Genomic DNA, 20,603 nt, shown 5'->3' with positions numbered 1-20,603 from the left:
CTGGATGGTCTGCCTCTCCTCCTCTTTCCCCCTCCTCCCTCCCTCCCATTCTCCTAGGACCCACAAGACTGGAGGGGGCCCTGGAGGTCAGAGCACCAGGCCTGGGAGCCCAGCAGGCTTCCCGGGGCCGAAGTGGGTTGGGGGGAAACACCGGCTGCACCTCCCCTGATCCTCCGGCCCCAGAGGGCCCCTCCCTCCCACCTCTCCTCTTCTCCCCCTGCCTCCCTCCTATGCTGCTAGGACTCACGTGGCCCGGAGGGGGCCTTGGAGCCCAGCAAGCTTCCTATGGCCGAGTGGCCAGGGCAAAGACCTGTCGCACTTCCCTGATCCTCTGGTCTGGGAGGGCTCCTCCCACCCACCTCTCCTCTTCTTCCCCTCACCTCCCTCCTATGGCTCTAGGACCAACGGGGCCTCGGAGGATGGAGGACCCTGATGAGGAGCCCTGAGGGCTTCCCAGGGCCAGACTGGGCAAGGGAGATGCTAGGCGTGCTCCCCCTGATCCTCTGAGCCCCCGAAGCTCCCTCCAGGCATGGGAACCCCTCCCCTCTCCCACCCACCCCTCAGGTGCACCAGTCCTGTCTGGCCTCCACTTCTCCTCCCCCTCAATCCCCCCTCATCCTACCCAGTCGCTTGGGGGTTCCTCCCATCTCCTTGGGCATTGAGGTCCCCCACCAGTGTCCGGCAGGCACCCTAGTTGTGGAGAAACGCGAACTCCACGTCCTCTCCTGCCGCCATCTTGACTCCGCCCCCTGTATCTTTCTGCTAAAGAGAGATAAGGCAGGATTATTTTGTTTGCCATTATAACTTCATTATCATGTTATGTAATCTTGTTAAATTTGTGGTACCTTAAATTAATAAGTATCGGCCAGCCATAATTTGCAGTGTATTTTATGCAGGTAGGTAGGTAAATCTTTATTATTTAAACTGGAATGTTTTCCAAATGTCTTTTCTTCTCAGATGATCTTCACAAATTTGTGGAGTTTACTTTCAGGTAGCATTGCCTTCTTTTCGGCTCTCTCTTTACAAGAAGAGCAAAACAAAGGGAAATGTGAATCATTTTTATAGGTTCTATGGATAACTAGACAGTTTCCCAGGAGTGTGGTATGCATATCAGTAGTAGCAAGCAAGATGACTTTGAGTCATTTAAGTAGTAAGTACTTGAACATATTATTTTAATAACTGAAATATATATAAAGCTAACACATCCACCACATAATGCATGAGTTACAGTTAGGTTCTGCTACATATAAAGAAAACCCACATAACAGTGGACTAAATAAGATACTTATTTTTCTGTCATCTAATTAAGTCCAGAAGAGGTATTCCTAGGCTGGTGTGGCAGCTGCATGGTCCAGGCATTTTCCATCCTTCTGCTTTGCTATCCTTAGTGCCTGGTTTTCTTCAAGATCCTCAGGATCTCCACATGGCCACCTTAGTTAACTATCTTATCTATATTCTAAATCACAGGGATGAGAAAAGAACAGGGCAAAAGAATAAGCCTTCTTGCTAAATAAGCCCTCTTTAAAGAGCTTACCTAGAAGCCCCAACTAATGACCCTTTTACCTCACTGGCTGAGGCTGGATTTTTTTTTTTTTAAGCAGGACATATTGCTGCTTCCATTAGTAATAGGGGTCCTGTAAGTATGAAAGAAGAGGAGAGTGGATATTGGGTAGACAGCTAACATTTACAGTTGTAAGTACTTTTATCTAGGTAAAAACCATTAGTCAATCAATGAAAAATGCTGAGTAAAAAAATAATATAGACTACATACAGACAGAACAAAAATTAGGAAGCTGGTACTCTTAATGACTGAATAGCTGGAGAGTGGGAAGCATTGCTCCTAAATATGGTAATTGAAGGTGGACTTCAATGCCTCCAAACAGTGCTTCAGGCTGAACAGAATGAGAAGCCTTACTGCCTTTTTTTTTTTTTTCTTTCTCCCAACGGCTTCAGTTATACTTCTGTTTAGTTTGAGATTGCTTTGGAATTACAAAAATGCCATTATTTCTTTTCTTCTGGTCATCATTCCCTTCTTCTATGTGAGTGAGTTTGCCATGTGGAAACAACTAACTGCTGGTGTATTTTCAGGTGGGAGTTTGTTTGAGGCAGCCGTGATGAGAAGTTGAAAATGGATTTGCAAAGCAATTTAGGTGTTTTAAGGGGCTCCCCAGCCAAGCTGGAAATCATGCTGAAGTCAGGCAGAGATAAAAACTAGCAGTTTTATTGAAAAAGGTGATTTTGGAGGGCAAGGTTTAGGTCTGGCCAGAGGACTTGCTAACACTCTAAGTTATGATTCATGTCCCCAAATTCAAGCTTTCCTCCTCAGGGAAAGATCCTGCTCATCTAGGTTTACTGCATGGTTAAGAACAGGTGAGAATGCATGGTTTCAAGAAGCATGTGGCTCTCAAAGAGACAGAGACAGAGAGGCAGAAACAAGGATGTCGGTTTCCATTTCATAAACTGAGAAGTCAAAGAAGTCTCTTTTTTTTTTCCCCCTATGAAGAGGAATAAATTTGGAGAGGGGAGATAGAGTAACCAGAAGTATTATTTTAATGGATTTCTCTCTATATAGAAGCAGAGAAAAAGAGATTCTTCCCCAGTAAGGAAAAGAACAGGTCAAAAAGTCCATATACATTGGAGTCTGTCTCCTGACCTAGGTGATTATGAGAGATTTCTTTAACAGTCCTTGAGAGGAAGATATAGCATCCTACCCAATTGAATGGGGTCTCAATTGAATTTAGAGAATGATGGATGTATGGTAAAAATAGAACCACGTGCAGCTGTGCTTGGGTCCATAATTAGTTCCATGGATCAGCTATCAGCTAATAGTTAAACTTAGTGGCTGGTGACCTGCACTTCTGCAGGTAGGGCTGTGAGCAAGATTATAAGGAAATTCTTTAGGTAAGGTCCTTTAGGTCCTATCCTATAGGAGATATTTCCATTTCTTTCCACATGAAGGAATATCCTCAAAAGTAACTTTTTTGTAAAAGTAGTCTCAAATAAGTACAAAATGATTGAAACCAGAGCCACAGTTAATAGCCTCAAAGTGGACCAGCCCCCCCCAGTGCCTACCATACTCAAATTGGCAAAAATACCATTCAAAGAACAAAACAGAAATTACATTATCTTTTTCCATCATCCCCAACAGTATAGTGATCTTCTGTCCCAAGACATGGTTATTACCATAGGGATAATCTTTGATATGGATGGGAACAACTTTCTTCTCCAAACATTATTGGTCATTTGTTTGGGGCAGAAGGGGAAGGAGGCAGCATGAGCTCAGTCTATCATCTTGAAATATTCTGATATCCCAATTTCAGACTAGTCTTGTGAAAGGTCTGCTAACCCTGCCTAACACACCACATTAGTCAGGGAGAGTTCTCAGGAAAACCTGGGCTTGCAGCCAGTAAGTAAGGCTTTTTAATTAATCTTCTTTTGCTTTCCAACATACCTATCTCTGCTACCTCTGATGAATTATGGAACTAGCCTAGACTATCTCCAGGGCTATTTTTAAGGAGGTAGCCTAATTTCTGACACCACTTCCTGAGCCTTAATCTTTAGGCAACTATCCTGTCTCCTGAGAACAATTGACCTCTACATCCTGAAAGCAGAGTAAGTTGCTTTACTTTAAAAAAAATTTTTAAAAAAACTTGGTGACAGTAGCCAAGAGGACACTTGAAATGGGACTTCTTAAAAACCCCAAAACCTCTGTCATTCAGGCACAGATATAACACTTGCTTCCTCCCTACCTTTGAACTCAAGAAAAGTCTCTTGTGAGCTTACATCCACTGTGAGAAATTCATTATTTTTAATGAATTAAGGTGAATAATAGAAATCTACAATGCTCTATTAAGAAATGTCTTGCAAAAGAAATCACAAATCTCATTTTATAGTATCTTATTTTGGGGGGATAAAATCAGTTTCTAGATAACAAGATACTTCCTGAACCCAAACTAGTTTTTAATATTAAGCTGTCCTAATGTTCATTTATTGTTAATATACTAAGGTTGCTGATCTAGGTTTTCTAAACTGATGAATAGAGAGAGAGGAGGTACATTTTAACTTGATAACTTTCCAAGAACCTGATCTTAGCTGTCATTTTCTTGAGATGTGCTCTGTAAACACCTTTCTTCTAAAATTCCCACTTTTGCCCCACTCCCCAACATAAATGCTCTCATTCTATCACATCATCCAGTTTTATATTCTTAACATTTAAAACAATCTGAAATTACCTTGCATATACAGTTGTTGTTTATTAAATTTTTCATTATAAAATTAAATTCCATAAGAGTATAGATCTTGTATTGTTCAATACTGAATCCCAGACACCTAGAATATTGCTTAGTAGTTAAATGTATATTTGGACAAATGGACTGATGGGTGATTTTTTTTAATTTTTATTTTTGGGCAGGGAGTAATGATCGATAGATAGCACCAAGGATATCATTTTTAGCAGTCTTAATAAAGCTAACCAAATAGGGCCTCTCTTAGAAATCTTGTTCTACTCTTATTGATGTTGGTCTATTCCTGGGCTGTCTCAGATAGCCTAGTCCACTTAGGTAATAATTCCTGTGCCCTTTGCTTGCTTTGTAAGCATTCCCTGTCCAATTTAGAGAATTACCAAATGTATTTGTTCCTGGATAGAGCAGAGGAAAGTTAATCGGTGGAGACTATTTCGGAATTGTTTAGAGGAAAATCTGGAAGTACCAGCCCACATATCTTGTCCTATCCTGATTAATTTGTGGAGTTTCTTCTTTCTAATTATCTTCCAATAGAACTTTAGAAGTGAGGGGAAGAAAAGAAAGTTGATTAATTTTATCCCTATTAAAACAGCAAGTTAAAGGGTAGCTCGTCTGGAAACAGAAAGAGTTTGTGAGGAAACTGGGTGATTGTGAAGAGGCTAGGCCAATTTCTAATTACAGTTCACTGAAGACAAAGCTACTCATTTGAGGTATATTTTCTGAATTTCTTTAAACTTTTAACTTTTTTATTTTTATGTTTTTCCTAATAATAATAGCTGATGATTTTATCACATGGTTGGAACATGAAAATCCATAAAATCGAAACAGTGTTGCATTTTGGGACAACAAAAATTAGGAAACTCTTTATTCCAAAGTTTGCCGTGCAATAAAAGACCCCTAATGTATGAGGCAGGAATCCGAGTAGCAGGAAATAAAATCTGTCTAACATAAACAAAAAGAGATATTTTTGGAAGAATACTAGGCAGCTCACAGGATGAAAGGAAAAGCTGAATAAACAAATCTCAGAAAGCCAAAACCAGGGCAGCTCTGGGAGGTCTTTTCACTAGCACATTACTATTGAGGTGACAAAGCTACAGTGACTTTTCACCTTCTGTCTTTCGATTTGAATTTTCAATTTTCAGGAGTACACTACCGAAGTGAACATAATGATGTGGAGCAACAATTTCCCCTCTACTTCTCCTGTGTTTACATAAAAGCAACAAGATGAGCTGAAAGGAAATTTTTTTAAGTTACACTTTGGGCAGTATGGAGAAAATTGGGGAATGAAACTGAAATCAGTGAGAGTGTAATTCTAATAATAGCAAACATTTGTTGAGCATTTACTATGGACCAGACACTATGTTGAGTATTTTGCATCCATTAACTTATTTAATTCTCATGATAACATTATGAGTTAAGGATAGTAATAATATATTTTACATTTGGGAAAATTAAGGCTTAGAGCAGCGGCCCCCAACCTTTTTGGCACCAGGGACCAGTTTCATGGAAGACAGTTTTTCCACAGGGTGGGTGCAGGGGGGTTGGTGGGGATGGTTCAGGCGGTAATGCGAGCAATGGGGAGCAATGGGGAGCGGCATATGAAGCTTCGCTCGCTCACCCACCACTCACCTCCTGCTGTGCTGCCCAGATCCCTACAGGCCACGGACCGCTACTGGTCCAAGGCCCGGGATTGGGGACCCCTGGCTAAGAGAAGTTAAGTAACCTGTTTAGGTAGTATATTAGCAATTAGGAGTAATCAGGAGGCTGTCGTAGTAATTTGAAGCAAGAAACGATAAGGGCCTGAGCTAAGTTAGTGAGATAGAACCAATAAAGCTTAGAGAACGGTTGTATAGGGAATGTAAAAAGGGGAGGAGTTGAGAATAAATCCTAGGCATCTGGGTCAGAAGGTGAATGGATTTTTATTCAAAAGGAGAAAGTTTTGATGATAGAAGTATTATGATGCATTTGATGAGCTAACTTGTCCATTTAAGGCCTTTTACTTGCCTGTGGGATGTGTCAGCAGGTCTCCCACTATACTCTTGCCCCCTTGCAATCTCTTTTCCACACAGTTCCCACCATGGCCTTCAAGGCCCTACCTATCTTACTTGATTACGTACAGCTCTTTCCCTTACTAAATATACTCTAGACATACAGGCCTTCTACTTTTTCTGAGTGGTGAGTTCCTCCCCGCCTTGAGGTCATGCCCTGGCTAATTCCTTTGACTGGAATGTTCTTTGCCAATATCTTGTCATAGCTTTTCCCCTTCTTAACATTCACTCCTGGGTGAGATGTCCCCTCATCAGAGAGGCTCTTCTATACTAACCCTCCTCTGCCCCATTGCCTCCCACCCTCAATCACCTTTCATTGCACTGAGCACTGCTCAAAATTGTGTTCACTTGTAACTCAGTTGTTTATTGCGGTTTACCTCCTCCAGGTTATAAATTCCATGAGAGCAAGGACCATGTATATTCACCATCTACACATGAGCACAGTCCTCTGTAGCATATATAAACTCAATAAGTATGAAAGATTAGAAAGTCCTATATGTGAGCTGAAGGAGACTTTTGAAACCACTTTAAGTCTGTGGTAACTTGCAGCAAGCCACAAAATGTGAATGTGAAGACACACATGCAGATTTGTAATTAGTAAACCTTAAACTTTATAAAGAATTCACACGCAGTGATCTCATTGCAAAATTTATAATTTTGTTTAATCCTGTCATCTCCTTAGTGGCAGATTTTAGAACTGGAAAATCTGGGTGCTTTTTTTTTTTAACGTGAGGAAAAATTCATCTTTGGTAATTGCAAATTTCTAAACTTTGTCTTCTCTCTTAAAGGCTCAATCTCAAGATATAGTTCCAACGATAGGATTCAGCATAGAGAAATTCAAATCGTCCAGGTAATTCATTTTATTAAACTTGTGATTAAGAAGTTGTGCGTGAAAAATGATATTAGATCTACATAGTTATTCCTCCTACTCTTAGAAAAAAGTAATTTGCTATTTCAGAAGCCCATAGATTTTAAATATTTGTACCACTACCTCTGGATTATTCTAAAGAATTCAGAGTTTAGATAAACTCTGACAACCTCACTAGCAAAGGAAATATCTTTTTTATATGTTACTCATTGTAAAATCATATTTATATTCAAAAAAATTCATTCTATGGCACTTGTACTTGAAAGCTGGCCCAAGTTGAATATTGTATATTCAAGGGTGGTTTCTTTGATTGAAAACAATTTAAAATTTTAAGTAAAAGTTACAATTTTACTACCTTATAATGTAGTCATGTTTTTTCATTTTGTTTGTTTTGTTTTATAGTTTGTCTTTTACAGTGTTTGACATGTCAGGTCAAGGAAGATACAGAAATCTCTGGGAACACTATTATAAGTAAGTATGTTTGTGACTGTTGGTAAACTAGATGGTTATATTTTAATAACCAGTAATGATTAGAAATCCAAAGGATTACATGGGCTAGGTTGCAATGTTTATTCTTTATATAATTTAAGTATACTTCCTAATTTTTAAAAAAAGTATAATCATACTTCACATTATTTCTCAAATGCTTCAGATTCTTCCTGACCTTGCATATGTTGTTCTGTCTGTTTTTAATGTCCTATTCTACCCTACTTCTCTGCAACTTAAGGTTAATATCTTTGTTCTTTAAGGACTAGCTCAAAAATCACCTCCTCTATGAAGAATTCCACTGTTTTGCCCAGTTATTCTGTCCCCCGTGTTGACACGGTACTTCGTCCATTCATATCTCTTGAATCGTACTTATTACATCTTTAACTCATGTACCATAGCTGCCTCCCTAGTGGGATTATGAACTTCTCAAGGGAAGGGATTTTTTTTTAATTCAGTATTTCTTCAAGACCAAGTATGATTCTGGCCAGATAGATCAGTAAATACTAACTGTATAAATTTAGTTAAAATAACAGCACTAATAGTTGATCCATGTGTTCTACAAGCAATTCTAAACAAGATATTTTTAGCATGTGCAAATCAAGTGCTCACCAATTTCTTCTGATTAACAGCTGTCAAGTTGCTAGGATCCAAGTGTGTTATACCTTCTCAAGATTTGCATGCGATGTTAAAATAAATTCATTAAACTTGTAATATTGCTAGGACTTCTTCATTTAAGATGAGTGTAACTCACTTTTGGAGTCTGAAATTTATAAACAGTATCTCTCCGCTAAATGCACTTTTGTTCTCATGAACTCTTGTCTTGAAATGGTGTGTGATGACTGCCAGATCAGATTTTAATTTTCATTGGCTAATTCTTTTTTTTTTTTTTTTTTAAGAAAATGTTGGGGATAGGAGTTTATTAATTAATTAATTAATTTTTGCTGTGTTGGGTCTTCGTTTCTGTGCGTGGGCTTTCTCTAGTTGCAGCAAGCTGGGGCCACTCTTCATTGCGGTGCGCGGGTCTCTCACTATCGCGGCCTCTCTTGTTGTGGAGCACAAGCTCCAGAAGCGCAGGCTCAGTAGTTGTGGCTCACGGGCCTAGTTACTCCGCAGCATGTGGGATCTTCCCAGACCAGGGCTCGAACCCGTGTCCCCTGCATTAGGCAGATTTTCAACCACTGCGCCACCAGGGAAGCCCCCTCATTGGCTAATTCTTTCATGCTAATGTGGGGACAAATGTTTTATTCCTTGGGTAGGAACCAAAGGAGATTTATTCCAGATATTCTTTTCATATTGAAGGGCTATTTAAATCATATAGAGCCAGAGGACCTCTGAGGTAGAAAGAGAAGAATGCTTCAGATTTGAGGGCCAGTTTGGAAAAGGAAGGGTGGAATGTTTGTGGTATCCTGCAATAAATTCTCTGGGGGAAATGTGAGGTGTTTTTGTTTTTAAGGAAACCGCAGTTTTCAGTATAGGATTTGTTTATTCTTCCAATTAGTAGGTAAACAATTCTTTTTTCTAAAAAAAAAATGTATTTACTTTAATTACTTTAAAAATGTAACATTTATTTTAATTACAGAAAACATAATACTGCATAAAAAATAGTACTTCAAAAAAGGAAGCTTTTTTTCTGACTTTAACTTCTTTTTCTTCAAAATCTTTTTGGAAGAAGTTAATGAATTCAGGAATATTATAGGTACATTTTAGGTGGAATGCTGAATATGGTTACTGTTGAGAAGTCTACAGTAATAGTAAATTTATTTCCTCTATCTCTGTACTTTTCTGATTGTGAAAGAACAAGTGCATTTTAATCTATTAGACTGAAAGAGGTTAAAAAGATTAATTAAGTCTACTGTTGGCAAAATAAGCCACTCTTGTAGTGAGAATGTACCATCTTTCTTAGGATAATTTATCAATATCTGTTAAAATGAAAAATGTTCATGCTCTGCAGCCATAATTTTTGCTTTCAGAAAAGTACAGTATGACTAGGACTACTGGGCAAAGATACACAGAGAAGAATGTGTGTTGAGAATGATTTATAATGACATTTTTTCATATCAATTATATGAAGAAAAAAATTATTCTTAATAAAAGTATGTGCTTAATATATATGGAGAGAGAAGAAAATTCTTAGTGGAATATGTACCGCACCATTAATAGCATTTGTTTTGGGAATAAGATTATAAAGGAAGTTTAGTTTGTCATTTGTATGACTCTGTAATGTTAATTATTGTATAATTTTTGCATATTACTCTTAGAATATAAAAAAGTAATAAAGCATAAAAAGTACATATTTGGAAAGGAGTTAATGTTTGGAAAATATAGAAAAGCATATTTAAACATTGTTTCCTGTAAATCTCACTACTAATAAATTTACCATTGTTAATCTTTTGGGTATGTTTCTTCTATTTTGAAATATATAATATACACTTTACATAATTGAGAAAGGAGCCTTCTAAAGTATGTACCATGTACTATATAGTTTTTCAGTTAACATTCTATGATAAGGGTGAATCAGGAAAAACATAGAAAGGATGTAACTCTCATGGTGGCCTAATATTTTTTCATATTCCTGTACCCAAATTTGCTTAATCATTTCTCTATTTTTGGACATAAAGACTGTTCTCAGTTTTTAAAGATTATAGGCAATTCTTCAGTTAACATATTACTGTATAAATCTCTGTCATACTTCATGTTTCCTTAGTATAAATTCCAGAAATGAAATTACTGGCTCAAAGTGAACATTTTTAAAGCTCTTGATAGATATTTCCAATTATATCAGTTTCTATATCCACTAGTAATATGTGACTGTGATAATCTGCATTCATTTTTTAAATGATAGGAGAAAATAGTATTAAAAAGTTGTTTTATTTTTATATGCATGTGGTTACTAATGGCATTGAACTTTAAAATCTTAATTTATGATTACACTGAGTCACAAAAAATATATAAATGTCCAATAAATATTTGAAAATATATTGAACTTAATGAGCAATTAACAAAATACAAAGTAAAATAATATGCTGTTAGGATGGTAAAAAATTGAAAAGAATGATAAGAGCCATGCTGGCAAGGGAGTGGGAAACGTGCTGATAGTAGTACAAATTGATATAACATTTCCAGAGGATAATTTATCAATGTTTATCTAAAACTTTAAATTTTGTATGTATTCCTGGAAATTTTATTCCTAAGAACAGATCTTATCAATGTTTATCTAAAACTTTAAATTTTGTATGTATTCCTGGAAATTTTATTCCTAAGAACAGATCTTAAAGTATCAAGAAATTTTTAAAATGTATTTAGGAAGATGTTTATCCCAAAGTTTTTCATAGTAGTGAAAATTGGAAGTAACCTATGAAGTCCAAAACTAGAAGTTTGATACAATATTTAATGACACGTCCATTATACTTTATAATCATTAAAAGAAAGATGCGAAGGAAATCAGTGATTTTTGAAGTGCCGCTGTGATCTATAAGTGAATCCTTATACCATTTCAGTGGCTGGTTATCAGCTTAAAAGTCAAATAGAATAAAATAAAAGCTCTTTGTAAGTATTGTCTCAGGAGACTATTTCAAATATATTTACATATACTTATATGTCTAACTGCATCTTAATGTAAAATATATTTCTCACTATGGTTATGGTAAAAAATATTTGAGAAACACTGGTGTAGAGCTTTAATGTTTCATATAAAAGTAGTTCAAACTATACTGCAAAAAAAGATCAGGGAAATGTACATATATTTCAGAAAGGCAGTATAAAACAGCAGGATTCCATTTAAATACAGATGTAGATATTCATATATGAATATACACAAAGGAAATGTTGAAAATGATTTACATGAAAATATTAATGGTTGTATCTGTGTAATAGGATTATGGTTTTACTAGTTATTTTTTAAAATTATGAAATGTCACTAAATTTACCATATTATGATCCAAATGAAAAGAAATGATTTTACATGAAATATGACTAACATGGTTAATATATTAATTACTCATATAAACCAAAGCCTGTAATGTATAAATGGACATAGGACATGAAGACATAATACACAGGTTAGGAATTGCAAATGGATAGTAAACATAGAAAAATGTTCAAGTTTGTCTTTAATATTTCTCATTCTTTATATTATACAGAGAAGGACAAGCCATTATTTTTGTCATTGATAGTAGTGATAGATTAAGAATGGTTGTGGCCAAAGAAGAACTTGATACTCTTCTGAATCATCCAGGTACATGTGTGTGTCTTTCAGTCTGTGATGTCTGTGCTTTGGGGTCTGTTTATGTATGATGTTTTGTTCTTTGGTGTAAGCAAAACGTGTTGTTTACACTATGTGATCTTTTATTTAAAATTTTTGAATTTTAAAACATTAATTATGCAGAATTAACAATATCTTTACTTTCAGTACCATATATTTTTTAAATTTCAAAGCTTTTTGCAATGTTTTTATTTCCCTGAAAATGAAAATGCCCTTTTTTTCGATTATGTAAGTAATGTGTCAATAGCAAAATATGTGGATGGAAAAAGAATAAGGAAGAAAGTAAAAATCGATGTTTCAACACATTAAAATTTTTTTGGTTACCATCTTTTTACGTGTGTGTGTGTGTGTGTGTGTGTGTGTGATCACAGCATTTCTTAGATATTTATTGTGGGAATTCTTTTAAAACAGATCTTTTCTGTTTTTAAACTACTCCGAGCCCTCCAATCCTCTTTGAAGATATCAATATTAACAGTTTGGTACTTTTTCTTTCATACCTTTATCTATATTTCATATCATATATACATACACAAACATATACAGGTACCAAAGATACATACAGTCGCCCTTGGTATCTATGGGAGATTGATTCTAGGATCCCCAAGGATACCAAGAGCTGTGGTTGCTCAAGTCCCTTATATAAAATGGTGTAGTATTTGCATAGAATCTATGCACATCCTCTCATATACCTTAAATAATCTCTAGATGCTTATAATACCTAAGAAAATATAAATACTATGTAAATAATGCCAGTGCATGGTAAATTCAAGTTTTGCTTTTGGGAACTTTCTGTAATTTTTTCCCAGCGTGTTTTCCATTCACAGTTGGTCGAATTTGTGGGTGTGGAGTCCACGGATACAGAGGGCAAACTGTACAGGGTTGGGCGCTATGAGAACTGTCATCGTTATTTACTAGACAGGATCATATTCTGTACACTCTTCTGCATCTTCCTCTTCTCAAATAACACTGCATGATGGAAATCCTTTCAAGTCAAATTGCATATATATAATTATTCTTTTTAATGATGCCTAATATGCCATACTGTGAATGTACCACAGTTTATTCAGTCATTCACCTGTTGCTAGATATTCTTTTTTTTCCCACAGTAAGTTTTCCAGTAGTATTGTGGAATTCTGCATTTTTAGCCTTACTCATGCAAAAAGATTTTAAGTGGCCTTTGTACCTGTGGTTTTAGAAAAGGACTTCTAACAATTCTTGCTGCTTAACCATAATATCCTTGGTATTTTTATTGGACAACCTCAAGTTTATTCAAGTATTTGGGGGGGAAATTATCCAGCCTGTACTTTTTATGTGACTTTTTCACTTTCAAAAACTTAGTCTTTTATCTGGGTTGAGAAGGCACTTTTGATTCTACATTCCCTTTTTGTTAATCTTTCCACTTTCTCCCCCAAAAGTGTTTTGACGTTGACCAAAAAATGAAATAGTTCCTACAAAATCTGCTTTAAATACCGTGGGAACCTTGATTTCCTCAACTGAAGCCTTGTCCATGTATCTTTATGTACTTACTGATACATTTATTTTATAGGTTAGATTCCCAAAGGAGGGATTTCTCAGCTGAAACGTATATGAAGTTTTTTTTAAATTGAAGTATAAGTTGTAATACAGTGAAATGCTCAGATCTTAAGTATATAGTTCTATAATTTTGACAAATGCATACACTCATGTAACTACATTGCCAATCAAGAAACAGAACATTTTCATCACCTCAGAAAGTTCCTTCATGCCCCTTTCCAATCAACACCCCACACCTGGAAACAGAGGAACTACTAATCTGATTTTGATCCCCAGAATTTTGCCTATTCTACAATTTCATATAAATGAGGGGAAAGGTACATACATTTTTGTGCCTAGGTTTTTTCATTCAGCATAATGTTTTGGGGAGTCACCCACGTTGTTGTATCACTTGTTTACTCCTTTTACTTGCTTTGTAATATTCTATTATATGAATATACCACAGTTTGCTTATCCAGTCTCTTGTTGATTAATATCTGGGCTGTTTCTAGTTCAGGGCAATTATGAATAAAGCTGGTGTGAACATTTTTTTGAGATATAATTCACATATAATATTATATCAGTTTCAGGTATTCAGCATAATGATTTGATATTTGTATATACAGTTGGCCACTTGAACAACTGGGGTTTGACCTGCACAGGTTCGCTTATATGCAGATTTTTTTCAAATAATGCTACAGTAGTACTACATGATTCGAAGTTTATTGAATCCACGAATGTGGAACCGCAGATACAGAGGGTCGGCAACGAAGTTATTCACAGATTTTTGACTGTGCAGGGTTTGGAGCCCCACCCCCACATTGTGCCAGGGTCAACTGTATTATGAAATGATCACTATAATAAGTCTAGTTAACATTTTTTTTTTTTACAACACAGTTTTTTTTTCATGGGATGAGAACTTTTAAGATCTATTCTTAGCAACTTTCAAATACACAATACAGTATTACTAACTGTAGTCACCATGCTATACATTACATCTCATGAATTATTTGATGACTGGAAGTTTGTACTTTTTGGCCCCTTTCACCCATCTCAAGCTCCCTCCACCCCAGCCGCCTCTGACAACAGCCAGTTTCTTCTCTGCATCTTATCGGTTTGTTGTGTTTTGTTTTCTTCAGATTCCACATGTAAGTGAGATCATATGATATTTGTCTTTCTCTGACTTATTTCACTTAGCATAATGGGTTCCATTTTGTCATTTCCTATCTTGCAATGGCCTCCCCTGATTTTGTATTAGGGCTGTAGAGACCTCATAAAATGACTTGAAGAGTATTTACTCCTCCTCTATTTATTTTTTTATCTTTTGGATTTGTGTAGAATTGGTATTATTTCTTACTTAAACATTAAAATAGAATCTACCAATGAAGCCATCTGGGTCAGGATTTTCTGTGTATGTTGGGGGCATGAATTATAAATTCAGTTTCTTTAAATGATGTAAGGCTATTAAAGTTCTGTATTCTTGGGTCACTTTCAGTAATTTGTGACTGAATTTGTTAATTTGTTAATTTATCTAAGTTGTGAAATTTATTGGCATAAGATTGTTTGTAACATCCTCTCATTATCATTTTAATGTCTGTAAGACCTGTGTGATATACATATCTTCTTTCATTTCTAATGTTGGCAATTTATGTTTCCTCCCGTTTTTCTTGCTCCATCTTTTAAAGAGTTTATGGTTTTATTAATTTTCCAAGAACCAGCTTTAGGTTTTGGTACTTTCCTCTGTGGGTGTGTCTTTTTAAAATTTCATTAATTCTCTTTTTTTATTAAGAACTTTCATTTTTATTATGAACTTTCTGTATTTAAATTGAATCTCATTTTATCTTTTTCAGATGGAAGTGGAAATTGTTGATTTTACACCTTTCTTTTCTAATAAAGCATTTTACACCTTTGTTTTATAATAAAAGCATTTAAAGCAATACATATTTTCTGAGTATTTAGCTATATCTCACAAATTTTGATATATTTCTTTTCTTTATTATTTGGCTCAAAGTATTTTCCAGGCTTACCTTGTAAATTCTTCTTTGATGCTTGGATTATTTAGTAGTGTATTATTATTTAATTTCCCAAATATTTGGGAATTTTCTAGGTATCTTTTTGTGATTGATTTCTGATTTAATTCCATGTGATCAAAGAACCTATTCTGCATGATTTTTATTCTTAGAAATATATGGCCTTACATATACAATTGAGTGTGGTGAATGTTCCATCTGCAATTACGTAGAATGTACATCTTGCTGTTCTTGGGTGAAGAGTTCTATAAATGTCAGTTGACAGTGTTATTCCCTTCTTCCACGTCCTTTCTTTATTGAGGTATAGTTGATGTGTTAATACAATATCATATAAGTTTCAGGTGTACAACATAGTGATTCACAATTTTTAAAAGTTATGTTCCATTTATAGTTAATATAAAATATTGGCTATATTCCCTGTGTTGTACAATATATTCTTGTAGCTCATTTATTTTATACATAGTAGTTTGAATCTCTTAATCCCCTACCCCTACCTTGCTCCTCCACCCTTCCCTCTCCTGAGTGGTGACCACTAGTTTGCGCCCTACGTCTGCGAGTCTGTTCCTTTTATGTTATATTCACTAGCTTGTCGTATTTTTTAGATTCCACATATAAGTGATATCATACAGTTTTTGCCTTTCTCTGTCTGACTTATTTCACTCAGCATAATACCCTTCAAGTCCATCCATGTTGCAAATGGCGATATTTAATTCTTTTTCATGGCTGAGTAGTATGCCATTGTATATACGCACCACATCTTTTTTATCCATTCATCTGCTGATGGACACATAGGTTGCTTTCATATCTTGGCAACTATGAACACTAGGGTGCATGTATCATTTCGAATTAGTATTTGGGGTTTTTTTTTTTGATAAATACCCGAGAGGAATTGCTGACTCATATGACAGTTCTATTTTTAGTTTTCTGAAAAACCTCCATACTGTTTTCCATAGTGGCTGCACCAATTTACATTCCAATGGGCAGTGTACAAGGGTTCCCTTTGCTCTACATCCACACCTACATTTGTTATTTGTGTTCTTTTTGATGATAGCCATTCTGACAGGTGTGAGGTGATATCATTGCAATTTTAATTTGCATTTCTCAGATGATTAACGATGTTGAGCATCTTTTCATGTGCCTGTTGGTGAGGTGTATATCTTCTTTGGAAAAATGTCTGTTCAATCTTCTGACCATTTTTTAATTGGGTTGTTTGTTATTTTGATGTTGAGTTGTATGAGCTGTTCATATAGTTTGGATATTAACCCCTATTGGTCATATCATTTGCAAATAAGTTCTGCCATTCAGTAGGTTGTCTGTTCATTTTTGTCACTGGTTTCCTTTGTTGTGCAAAAGCTCTTAACTTTAATTAGGTCCCACTTGTTTATTTTTGCTTTTATTTCCTTTGATTTAGGAGACAGAGCCAAAAAAATGTTGCTATGATTTATGTCAAAGAGTGTTCTGCCTGTTTTCTCTTCTAAGAGTTTTATGATTTCAGGTAGGCTTTAATCAATTTTGAGTTTATTTTTAGATATAGTGTTAGAGAATGTTCTAATTTCATTCTTTTACATGTAGCTGTCCAGTTTTCCCAGAACCACTTATTGAAGAGACTGTCTTTTCTCCGTTGTATATTCTTGCCTCCTGTGTTTTAGATTAAATGACCATAAGTGCATGTGTTTATTTCTGGGCTCTCTATCCTAATGTGGTGTATCACAAGGATCAGTGGATCCTTCCACTGATCCACGTGTCTGTTTTTTTGCCAGTACTATACTGTTCTGATTACTGTAGCTTTGCAGTATAGTCTGAAATTAGGGATCATGACTCCTCCAGTTCTCTTCTTCTTTCCCAAGATTGTTTTGACTATTCAGGGTCTTCTGTGTTTCCATACAAATTTTTAAAATATTTGTTCTAGTTCTGTGAAAAATGCCCTTGGTATTTTGACAGGGATTGCACTGAATCTGTATTTTGTCTTGGGTAGTATGGTCACTTTAACAGTGTTAATTCTTGCAATCCGTGGTATCTTTCCACCTGTTTATGTTATCTTCAGTTTCTTTCATCAGCATGTTATAGTTTTCTGAGTACAGGTCTTTTACCTCCTTAGGTAGGTTTATTCATAGGTATTTTATTCTTTTTGATGCAGTTGTAAATGGAATTGTTTTCTTATTTTCTCTTTCTGATAGTTCATTGTTAGTGTATAGAAATGCAGCAGATTTCTTTATATTAATTTTGTATCCTGAAAATTTACTGAATTCACTGATGAGCTCTAGTAGTTTTGGGGGTGCATCTTTGGGATTTTCTATGTATAGGATCATGCCATCTGCAGACAGATCCTTGTGATAGTTTTACTTCTTCCTTTCCAATGTGGATTCCTTTTATTTCTTTTTCTCGTCTGACTACTGTTGCTAGGAATTCCAAAACTGTTTTATATGAAAGTGGTGAGAGTGGGCATCCTTGTCTTGTTCTTGATCTTAGAGGAAGTGCTGTCAGCTTTTCACCATCGAGTATGATGTTAGCTGTTGACTTGTCATATGTGGCCTTTATTATGTTGAGGTATGTTCCCTCTGTACCCACTCTCTAGAGAGTTTTATAATCATTAATGAATATTGAATTTATTTCAAAGCTTTTTGTGCATCTATTGAGGTGATCATATGGTTTTTATTCTTGAACTTGTTAATGTGGTGTATCACAATGATTGATTTGTTGGTACTGAAAAATCCTTTCATTCCTGGGTTGAATCGATGTATTGTTGCATCGGTTTGCTAATATTTTGTTGAGGATTTTTGCATGTATGTTCATCAGTGATATTGGCCTGTAATTTTGTGTGTGTGTGTGTGTGATATCTTTGTCTGATTTTGGTATTAGGGTGGTGCTAACCTCATAGAATGAGTTTGGAAGTGTTCCTTCCTCTGCACATTTTGGAATAGTTTGAGAAAGATAGGTGTTAATTCATCTCTAAATATTTGATAAAGTTCACCTGTGAAGCCACCTGGTCCTAGACTTATATTTGTTGGGATTTTTTTTTTTTTACTACTGACTCAATTTTATTACTGGTAATTGGTCTGTTCGTATTTTCTATTTCTTCTTGGCTCAGTCTTGGGAGACTGTACATTTCTAGAAATTTGTCCAGTTTTTCCAGGTTATCCATTTTATTGGCATATAGTTGCTCATAGTAGTCTCTTATGATCCTTTATATTTCTATGGTGTTGGTTTTAACTTCTCCTTTTTCATTTCTTATTTTATTGATTTGGGCCCTCTTCATTTTTTTCTTAATGAGTCTGGCTAAAGGTGTATCAATTTTGTTTATCTTTCAAAGAACTAACTTTTAGTTTCATTGATCTTTTCTATTGCCTTTTTAGTCTCTACTTCATGTATGTCTCCTCTGATCTTTACTATTTCCTTCCTTCTGCTAACTTTCAGCTTTGTTCTTCTTTTTCTAATTCTTTTAGGTGGTAGGTTAGGTTGTTTATTTGAGATTTTTCTTGTTTCCTGAGGTAAGCTTGCATCAATATAAACTTACCTGTTAGAACAGCTTTTGTTGTGTCACATAGATTTTGGATTCTTGTGTTTTCATTTTCATTTGTCTCCAGGTATTTTTTGATTTCCTCTTTGATTCCTTCAGTGATCCATCGGTTGGTTGGTAGCATATTGTTTAGCCTCCATGTGTTTCTGTTTTTTGCAATTTTTTTTCTTGTAGTGATTTCTAGTCTCATAACATTGTAGTTGGAAAATATGCTGGATATGATTTAAGTTTTCATAAATTTACTGAGGCCTAACATGTGATTTATCCTGGAGAATGTTTCATGTGTACTTGAAAAGAATGTGTATTCTCCTGATTTCAGGTGGAATGTCGTGTATATATCTATCAAGTCCATTGATCTAATATGTCTTTTAAGGCTAGTGTTTCCGTATTGACTTTCTTTCTGAATGATCTGTCCATTGATGGAAGGGGCAGTTAAAGACCCCTACTATTATTGTGTTACTTTCAATTTCTATATTTACATCTGTCAATATTTGCTTTATGTATTTAAGTGCTTCTATGTTGGGTGCATATATATTTACAATTGTTATATCTCCTTGGATTGATTCCTTGATCATTATGTAATGTCCTTCTTATAACAGTCTTCATTTTGAAGTCTATTTTGTCTGATATAAATATTGCTTTCCTTGCTTTCTTTTAATTTCTATTTTTGTATGGAATACCTTTTTCCATTCCCTCACTTTCAGCCTGTGTGTGTCTTTAGATCTGAAGTAAGTCTCTTGTAGGCAGCATATGTACAGGTCTTCTTTTTTTATCCATTCAGCCATTCTATGTCTTTTGAGTGGAGCACTTAAGTCATTTGCATTTAAAGTAATTATTGATATATATATGTTCTTATTGCCATTTTATTCATTGTTTTAGGTTATTTTCATATCTCTTTTTTGTTCGTTTCTTCTTTTTTCTCTTCTCTTGTGATTTGATGACCCTCTTTAGTGTTATATTTAGTGTGTATATCTATTATAGATTTTTGGTTTGTGGTTATCATGTGGTTATCATGAGGTATATATATATGTATGTATGTATATGCATATATGTATATTTGTTTTAAGTTACTGATATCTTACTTTCTAATGCATTTTAACAAGCCTGCATTTGTACTCTCCTCCCCTCATGATTACTGTTGTTGATATCATATTTTGCATCTAATTGTTTTGTGTATCCCTTAACTGCTTATTGAGGATATAGATGATTTTACTACTTTTGTCTTTTAACCTTTTCTACTACCTTTGTGCATAGATGGTTTCTTATCTTTGCTACACATTTATTTGCCTTTACTGATGAGCTTTTTCCGTTCATGCTTTTCACCTTTCTCATTGTGTCTTTTTCTTTTTCGCTTAGGGACGTTCCTTTAATATTTCTTGTAAAGCTGTTTTGGTGGTGCTGAACTCTTTTAACGTTTGCTTGTTTGTGAACCTTTTGATCTCTCCATCAGTTCTGAATGAGAACTTTACAAGGTGGAATATTCTTGGTTGTAGGTCTTTCACTTTATCACTTTAAATATATCCTGCCACTCCTTTCTAGCGTTCAGAGTTTCTGCTGAAAAGTCAGCTGATAGCCCTATGGGACTTCTGCTCTATGTTACTCATTGCTTTTCTCTTGCTGCTTTTAATATTCTCTCT

General features: G+C 35.4%; 1 protein-coding gene across 3 annotated transcripts in view; it reads left to right on the top strand.

The window, feature by feature from the left end:
- Nucleotides 1-20,603, top strand: part of ARL6 (ARF like GTPase 6) — a 54,740-nt gene that overhangs the window by 17,446 nt on the left and 16,691 nt on the right. For all 3 annotated transcript variants that reach the window (XR_014294467.1, XM_082626089.1, XM_082626088.1), the window contains 3 exons: nt 7,078-7,139; nt 7,560-7,628; nt 11,786-11,880. Coding sequence is in view for 2 of the 3 variants with exons in the window: in XM_082626089.1 (XP_082482215.1) it covers nt 7,078-7,139; nt 7,560-7,628; nt 11,786-11,880 (226 nt within the window). In the remaining variant the exon portion in view is untranslated. The remainder of the gene's footprint in view (nt 1-7,077; nt 7,140-7,559; nt 7,629-11,785; nt 11,881-20,603) is intronic.

The sequence above is a fragment of the Mesoplodon mirus genome, assembly GCF_964341445.2.
Source record: "Mesoplodon mirus genome assembly, chromosome: 6".
In the NCBI taxonomy this organism is placed as follows: Eukaryota; Metazoa; Chordata; class Mammalia; order Artiodactyla; family Ziphiidae; genus Mesoplodon; species Mesoplodon mirus.
The sequence above is the reverse complement of the archived record's forward strand: the minus strand, read 5'-3'. Positions and strand labels throughout refer to the sequence as shown.